Source organism: Lobosporangium transversale (genome assembly GCF_002105155.1).
Source record: "Lobosporangium transversale strain NRRL 3116 chromosome Unknown BCR41scaffold_40, whole genome shotgun sequence".
Lineage (NCBI taxonomy): Eukaryota > Fungi > Mortierellomycota > Mortierellomycetes > Mortierellales > Mortierellaceae > Lobosporangium > Lobosporangium transversale.
In genome coordinates this window covers 66246-75000 of record NW_019029018.1, presented here as the reverse complement: position 1 = coordinate 75000, position 8755 = coordinate 66246, and the positions used below count along the sequence as shown (strand labels likewise).

The 8755-nt window shown below is 43.2% G+C and overlaps 2 protein-coding genes across 2 annotated transcripts; both read right to left on the bottom strand.

The window, feature by feature from the left end:
• Positions 1 to 1691: 1691 nt before the first annotated feature.
• On the bottom strand, positions 1692 to 2566 carry BCR41DRAFT_359953 (hypothetical protein; the record flags this gene model as incomplete). The annotated part of the gene is given in 3 exon segments (XM_022025280.1): positions 1692 to 1825; positions 1863 to 2448; positions 2463 to 2566. A coding segment is annotated over 1 exon segment (310 nt), but the record flags the coding sequence as incomplete, so codon positions are not given.
• A 197-nt stretch (positions 2567 to 2763) lies between these two features.
• On the bottom strand, positions 2764 to 3184 carry BCR41DRAFT_359950 (hypothetical protein). Its single transcript, XM_022025279.1, has one exon. The coding sequence runs from the start codon at positions 3085 to 3087 to the stop codon at positions 2914 to 2916; it is 174 nt and encodes a 57-aa protein (XP_021878073.1). The 5' UTR covers positions 3088 to 3184; the 3' UTR covers positions 2764 to 2913.
• Positions 3185 to 8755: the final 5571 nt, after the last annotated feature.

Genomic DNA, 8755 nt, shown 5'->3' with positions numbered 1-8755 from the left:
ACACTTATTAATGCAAACACAGGTTACCTGTTGAATGTCGTATAATTGAGAGGCGGACTGATGAACGAATGGATGAAGGATAGTTTTCTATTGATAGACATGGATTATGAAGTACGTAGAGAGAGAGAGAGAGAGAGAGAGAGAGAGAGAGAGAGAGAGAGAGAGAGAGAATAACACGGAATGGTTTTTATGAATGAATAAAGTTTATTATTGAGAATCTATGTAATAATGGCATAATTAATGAGAATAATTAAAAGTCTGAAAAGATAAATTGTAGTTTTTTTATGAAGTTAATGAGGGTAAAAGAACTGTGATCAAATAAAAGGGTGTAATGGAGGACAGGATGTGGATGATGATGGAGCTGTAAGAGATGTAATTACGACGTGTGAAAAAAAAAAAAAAAAAATCTCGTTTTTTTAGTGAAACAAAGTATTCTATCTTATTCAAAAATATATTTGAACCTTATTCCTTATTCGACAAATAAGCCACCGTATGGTTGTAAAGACGGGCTCTGGATCCTCAGGTAGCACCTTAGGCTAGGCTCTGAGAATTCTTTGTAAAAGTAACTAAATGGATTGCCGGTTCTTTGGGATTGCTGCTGTGCATCGCTTCATTTACCTGGCCTCATATCATCTTCACAGTCCTCGTCGCTTTCATGAGCTAGAACTATTATCGGCACTGAAAACGGCTCCTTAGGAAATCATTCTCGCGACTATGCTATCATGAAGCCCAACGGGGTCCTCTTGAAGGGTTCATTTTCCCAAGAAATGTTAAATGGTGCAAAGATTGTTATGGTGTGTGGCAGGGATATTGTTTTGCATTTAAATTAACATATTTTTGAATAAGGCTAGAATACTTTTTGCTTCTCTAAAACAAATAATCATCACCAATCCTTTTTTATTTTTTGGTAAAATCAATAAGGTTTACCGTGCGCAGCACTTTCTGACCAGACTCAACTGCCACCCGCCCTTTTGCTTTTTTGAGTGTCTTTTACATTCTGCTTTTAGCACAAAGCAAAGGAGTCTTTCATTCAAGAAATGGAAGTGAGCTACTGTATTAAAGGGAAAAGTAGAAAAAGTGTAGCCCAAAGTTATTGCGCTGTTTTATATTTACTGGGGAGGGAAAAAAAAGTTATTGGAGTGATATTAAATATCCTGCCAGCATAAGTGCAGCGCAGTGAGTGACATCACTGCATTTCCAGCTTTCTTTCTTTCATCTCTATTCTCATTCCACCGCTTTCTTACTTCTCTTCATTCCAATAACAATCCAATTATAACACAGAACATTTCACTCCTTTTCGCTCTTGGCTGCCCTCAAATCAGTTATTTTCCAGTACGCGATTATACAAAATGACAACCGAAAGAATTAAACTCTTTATTCCAATGGATATTGATGACGACGAGACAGAGGACAAACCAATTTTGTTAGAGGAGCACAGGCCGAATGCAGTGAAAATGACCTCGAGGCAGGCAATAGGTGAGATCTCCGAGATCTTTGGCACAGCGCCTTTGCCTGAGGAGACTATCCACGTTATTGTCACAGCGACCATTGACAGGTAAGGGACTGTTGCGATTAGCAGTCATTTACATGGATTTTTACTATAGCTAAGATTTTTACCCTTTTTATTTAACGAAGATCCCCGGATCATAATAAACACATCTTTCTTTCGTTCTCGTTACTTATTATGATCCTGGCATATTTCACTTTTTTTAACGTAGAAAGACAAAACCCTTATTAAGCGGGGATGAGGACCTATTCATACTATTCATATCATCTCAACTATCATTTTCCTCATCATATTTACATATTTATCATACATCCCGCATAAGATAAGTATATTCATTTCAACAATCGCAAGATTTATTTCTTTCCTTTGCGATTTCTACCACTACGACGAACAGTAGGAGAAGGAATGGATTTCTTCAAAAGCTCTATATCAACTTCCAAACTCAGTATCCTCTCATCCTGCTCTTTAACCCGCTTGCAGAGGGCCCTGACAGTGTCCTCAAGGCGTTCCTGCGTCGTCTTGCTAATACGCTGACGACGCCTCGAAGGTTCAGCCTCTTCGTCATCGGTCTCGCTGCGGCTCCTTCGACCGAGCACAGTCTCAGTGGCACTGGAGGAAACGGTATGAGTGGAGGAACCGATCTCCAAGGAAGGGGATCGAGAAAGATCCCTCAACCCCTTCTTTAGCATACGCTGATGCCGATTGTACTGCTCTAAGGCAGGATCAGCATAGGGATCCAAACTGAGTATGGGATCCTTCCTGAGCTTGAGAATCCTCTTACGTCCACGTTCCTCCTCACTTCCACTACTTTCCCCAATGCTGGTTAGCGAATAGTCGAGGGTGATATGGTTTTCACCCTTCTCCTGAACAGATTGGTTTTTGCCCTTATCCTGAGCAGCGGAAGAGGTGGAAAGGGTTTTAGGGGAAACAACGTTGGAAGATATGGTGAAAAATTAGTGTTAAGAACTTGTAAAAAGTGTATGTGAAGTGTTGGAAGTGCTAGAGTGTTAAGATCAAAAAGTTTGAGAAGAGTGAAATGAGGAATGGAGGAATGAAAAAAATGACAATCAATTTATAATGACAATCATCCATCCCTCACCATCCATGCTTCATCCTCATTCGCCATTGAGATTCAATGCAAATGGCGTGATCCTCAGATCTAATGGACCAATGAATGATTGAGATTTTGACATGCGTAAAAAAAAAAAAAAAAAAATTTTTAGTTTGATAAACATTTATTTCGCACTATCTCCATTCATACACTCCCCACATACGAAGATTGCTTGCCTCATGGCAGCATGGTCATAAATCCAGAAACGGTCTCTTTCCATTCTTCACAGAGTGTTATTTGGATTTTATCAATTCATACAAAATGGAGCACAAAGAGCATTTTTTTCTAAAGATCCTCAGCCCCTTCCAACAATCCTCAGCTCCTCAGCCCTTGCCTTCCCTTTGTCTTGAGTCGAAGGGCTAGACCTAAAGGTGTGTTGAGCATCGAAACTTTGTATCCTCTCTAAAAGAGCATTGATAATATTTTTCTGCTCGTGAATGGTCTTGTCTAGACCGTCAATCCTTTCCATTGATAAATAAGCTACAGCCTACACTTATTCTTACTTGATTCGAATCATATAATCACTGATCTTGATTTTGTTCGTATCGCCAAAAGATATTCAGCCCCACTTAAACATTTGTTTCTTTTATTGAGAGACAAGGCGTAGCAGGTCAGAGCAATCTTTTGGATAGCGAAGACGACAAAGGAAGTCTTACGCTCATTATCCGTACCAGCGACCCTTTCCTGTGTAATCTTTCTCTTTAATAAATCTCGAGCTACAGAACTACCCTTAAACTAAAAATAAACTTTTTTTTTTTTTTTTTTAAATTCTCTCTGCTGGCTGATCTGGTACTACATCTTTCTTTTTCGACCGCTAAGAATCGTATGCTCCTTGGGTGGCTGTGGGCGGGACAGGAAAGGGTCGCTGGTACGGATAATGAGCGTAAGACTTCCTTTGTCGTCTTCGCTATCCATTATCCTTCATAGTCCAGCGACCCTTTCCTGTGACTCCAGAGATCAGCTAAGAATGGTTGTTGTGAAATTGCACCTGGTTCTACTTGACAACCGGTAGAAGTTCTTGTAAACCTCTTGCGAGGCCCATCGGCCCTGCATGACGATCTCATCCAGGTCGGAACCTTTGAGGGCTGCTAGTGTGGAACCAGCGGCGCGTGCCTTAGGAATTCGAGTTTGTGATGGCATGGAAGCAAGGGACATGACACTCTTGATGTGGTTGCTTATTCGTTCCGCTCCTGTAGGTGAGTCTGGTTCGTTGACGTAGCGAATGAGAGGGTTATATGATAGATCTGGGAGCGTTGGATGTGGCCATTTCAGATTGCGGCCAACTAATCGTCGTACATAAGTCTTCCATGTGGCAACCGGACATAATAGTGGGTCAAGTGTATGGATGGAAAGGAGAGAGGATGTATCTTGGTGGACTCCTTGCCTTGTCTGTTTCGGTCTTACTACGTAGACGTGTATTCCTTGTCTAGTTTCTTTACAACGTGAGAGGTCGATACGTTCGATATCGCTAGGTCGAAGAAATAAACACATGCCTAATAGCCAACACAATTTTTTGGTCAATTCCATGGGTGAAATGGTATCGTTGTCACCTAGAGCTCGGAAGTAGTCGAGAACTGGCGTAATGTCGATATCTATATCTTTAGCAGGACAGACTTGATTGGCTTTAAGGACTTTGAAGAATTTGTTGAACGTATAGTCGTCTTCGAATACTTTTGAACCTGGGTATAGGCCTTTGAGATGTGCTCGATACGTTAAAATCGTCTGAGGTGACCAACCTTTAGCTCGTTTACCCCAAGCAAAGTAGTTGATGAGTGCTGTTGGGTTGGCCCTAGCGGGGTCAATATGGTTCCTTTGGCACCAACTGATGTATCCTTTCTGGATATGGTTATATTTTTGACTTTTTATAGTCTCTGAGGCCGAGTCAAGTAATACCTTTACGGCGTCCTCGTTGAGGCCTTGCTCCAAGAGACCTTGGCGCCGTCGATATTCCAGGCTAGCAAGCACCATGCCGGGTTCTTGTTCAGGATCCCCGGGTCTCGTGGCGAGGATGAGTGCACTGCTGCTCGTGTTAGATTGAGTGGCGTCGTCGTGGTCATCGCTCGGATAGTCGGGTACCATATCGCTCCTGTCCAATTGGGTGTGATCACCGTGGCTTTGAGGCGCTCTCTCTTTAGACGGTCCAGAATTTGGGGAATCAGGTTCCATGGTGGACATATGTATAATCTGCCCAAGTTCTTCCATGGTTGCAGTAGCGCATTCTGCGCTAGGGCGGACGGGTCGTACTTCCACGACATGTATGTCGGAAGTTGAGTGTTCTTGTGAGAGGCAAATAGGTCGATCTTGTGTGGTCCCCATAGTTTGTCTATGGCTTGGAAGCATTCGGGTTTGAGGCTCCATTCTAGTTGGGTGTTTAATTGCCGGCTGGGTGGATCCGCCGGGTTGAACTCCGATGGTACGAAGGACGTCGAAATCATTGTCCCTGTCTGTAGGCAATGTTCCCAAATCTTTTCCGCAAGTTCCATTAACTGTGGTGACTTCGTTCCTCCAAATTTGTTCACATACGCGATCGTCGTTGTGTTGTCGCAGTACAAGTGAATTCGTTTGCCTTGTAATTGAGGTAGCTTGGTGGCATACCATACTACCATCAGTTCTTTCCAATTGATGTGTTGGCTGTGGTCCGACTGGTTCCATACTCCTGAGTAGTGATAGTTCTTGTGGACTATTCCCCAGCCCGTGTCGGACGCATCCGTGAATATCTCCTCTTGAGGGGTTTGGGTTATCCAAGTGTGGCCGTTCCATTCTCGCAAATTGGTTATCCACCACTGGAGGTCCTCCTTGGCTTTCGTCGTCAACGAAATAGATGCCGTCCATGAATTCCCTTGTCGGAGAGCTTCGTTTCTCAGCTGGGTGAGGTTCTGAGTTCTTAGTCGTGCTGGAAGGACTGCTGCTGTCATGGACAGAGCTTTGCCTATGAATGATGCTAATGCTCTCAGAGTCATTTCTCCTTTCTTTATCATCTTGGATGCCTCTCTGCGGACATCTCGGATCTTGTTCTTGGGTACCGACAGTGTCATCTTGCGGCTGTCGATTGTGAATCCTAGGTGTTGGACTGTCTGTGTCGGCTTTAGATGTGATTTCGACTCCTTCACCTTGAATCCTACGGATGCTAGTCGCTGGAGAACCATCTCGGTATGTATCTCCGACAACTGTTGTGATGAGGCTACTATCAGGATATCGTCCAGATACGCTGCTATCCTTATCCCTTTCCTTCTGGCCCATTTCAGCACTGGTTTCAGCATCTTGGTGAATACGTAAGGGGCTAACGACAGCCCGAAGGGGAGCACCCGAAACTGGTAAGTTTTCTCCTTCCATTGAAATTGAAGGAACCGGCGTGATTCGGGGTGTATTAGAATATGTAGGAAGGCATCCTCTAAGTCTATACTCGTCATGTAATCCTTTTTGTTTATCATATTGCAAACCGTCTTCATTGATTCCATTTTGAAATGAGGGGGTGAAATAAATTTGTTCAGTGGCTTTAGGTTCAATACGGGGCGTAGATCCCCCGTTTTCTTTGGAATAGTAAAGATGCGGCTCACGAACCCATGTTCTGAAGCTTCCTCTATGGCTTTCTTGGCTAATAATGCTACAATTTCTTGTTCTATCGTCTTCATTTCTTCTTTGGAGCGGACGCTGCTGTGTGTTGTTGTATTGCTGATTGGTGGTAGCGAATCGAACGGGATTTCGTATCCATTCTGAATAACTCTGCGTACCCATTTCTCGTCTGTTAATAGATTCCATGCTGTTTGGTAGAGGTGTAGTCGACCTCCTACTGGCGCCCCCTTCCTTGTCCCCTTCCCCGTGTGGAAGGGGAGCTCCGAAAAAATTGGCCGCCCAAGCCGTAATTATTATTTTGCTGTGGTTGCGTTGTTTGTTGGCTTTGAGTCTGAGGGGTCGCTTGTTGATACTGCTGTGTTTGAGTAGCTGAATTGTTTCCAAAGCGACCTTGCCTGCCTCGGTAGTCTCTACCTCGGTTAGGATTGCTGTATTTCTTGACATTTTGCGAAAGCTTGGCATGTTCAAGTAAATCGGCTGTTTCGACCAGTTGGCGTCTGGTCGATGTGTCTGGAGGAGTGATAAATTTCTTTTCCTTGTAGAATGCTTCAGTGCGGATTTTATTGATCTGCTCGCAGAGCATGGATATTTGAGTTTGGACTGTATCCAGGGTGCGGAGGATATGTAGTACTGGAACGTCCTTACCGTTTTGAGAGACAAGTGCATGCGCTGTTGCAGCGAGTGGCCTCGTAATGTGTGCTGCTTTTGTTGCCAGTGTGACCAATTTCTGATCAGCATTCTTGAGACTATCGGAAATAGCCCATTCTTTGGGGATTGCTGGAGGTGTGTATTCCATATCTTCCACTTTTGGAAATTGGCTAATGTCGTAGTAACGTTGTTCCTCGTCATTAAACTTAACTGTGTGGAATTCTTTTCGTCTCTTGAGGGAAGGCATGACCTGTTCCAAATCCTCGTAGGGTGCCAGGTAGCACAGGGGCTCCGCGCGACGCATAAATGGGTCTTGGATTGGTGTGTCTGGCTGGTGGAACGCGCCTCCGTTCTGGGAGAACTGCGTGAGAGCACTGATAGCTTGCAGGATCTCCGGAGGGAGGGCATATCTGTTTTCTGGAAGGGAAGTGTTACTGGGTAGGGTGGATGGTGGAGCGGGGTTGCCCTCCAGGATCGAAGGACCGGGATTGCCGTCCGTAGAGTTAGAAGCAGTGTATGTGTTGTGGACATTGTTATCGTTGAAGTTCATTTTTCTATGGAGATGGACGTGTTCCGGAAGCTCGAGAAAAAGAAAGATGTAGTACCAGATCAGCCAGCAGAGAGAATTTAAAAAAAAAAAAAAATAAAAAAGTTTATTTTTAGTTTAAGGGTAGTTCTGTAGCTCGAGATTTATTAAAGAGAAAGATTACACAGGAAAGGGTCGCTGGACTATGAAGGATAATTGTTGATTTGCCCAAACTTAGAATGTTATATACTACGCCGCCCTGACGCGTTATGTCTTGGCGTCGCTATAAGCAACGCTCATACATATATATGGTGCATTTCAGTACTAATGCAATAAATTGCACTTTTGGACATTCATTCCTCATTCTCCTTTTTCTTTCTAATGATCTTCCATGTCATCGCTGTTTCTCATTCGTATTTGTCTCACCTCCATGGACTGTCATCACCATCCTCATCAATGTCGCAATTAGCATTTAATCGCAATTTGCTTGCAATACCTTATTGCATCTGTTAAGTTAATTTTTAACTTCCTGTTCTCTTTATTTCGGTTACTTCTCTTCTGTCTTAATGATGTTTCCTCCTTTTGCCTTATATAACTCCCTCATCCTCTTTGGCATGTCACAATATAGCTTTTCCAAGAATTCAGGAGGGATTTGTGCCCATACGTCTTGAACCCGATCCCAAAGGTCCTCCATATTCTTTGGCTTGTCTGGATATTGATCCAACTTCATCTTCATATATGCCCATACTTTTTCTATTGGGTTGGTGTCAGGAGAGTTTGCTGGCCATTCCATGAGAGCTATCTTAGACTTTTTGATATAGTCCATTGCAATTTTTGCAGTATGGATCCTAGCATTGTCTTGCTGATATATGAATTTGTGCTTATCCATTGAATAGTAATCCCGGGATTTAAAAATATAATCCTTGAGGACATCAACGTAGGTTACCGAATCAACCTTGCCTGGGAGCCAACAGCCATCGCCTGGTCCGTAGTATGTGATACAACCCCAGAACATCATTTTGCCTCCACCGCCTTGCCTTGTCTTTTTGATATGATGTGCTCGTAGAGTTTTGTCTCCTCGATGTTTGTAATAGAACTTTCTTCCACAGGACCTAACCCTGCTGAATATGGTCTCATCTGAGAACATGACATTCTTCCAGTCGTCTATAGTCCAGTTCAAGTGATCCTTTGCAAAATTATATCGAGCAAGGATATGTTCCTTCTTCAGATCAGGCTGCTTCTGTTTAGCATATGCCTTCATACACTATCATGCAAAACTGATTCAATAATTCATTCCCATGTGCATTTCTTTTTTTCATTCCTAGAAACCGTATATGCATACACCACTCATACTTTGCTTTAATAAAGCTCCCGTCTTCTTCTACGACAT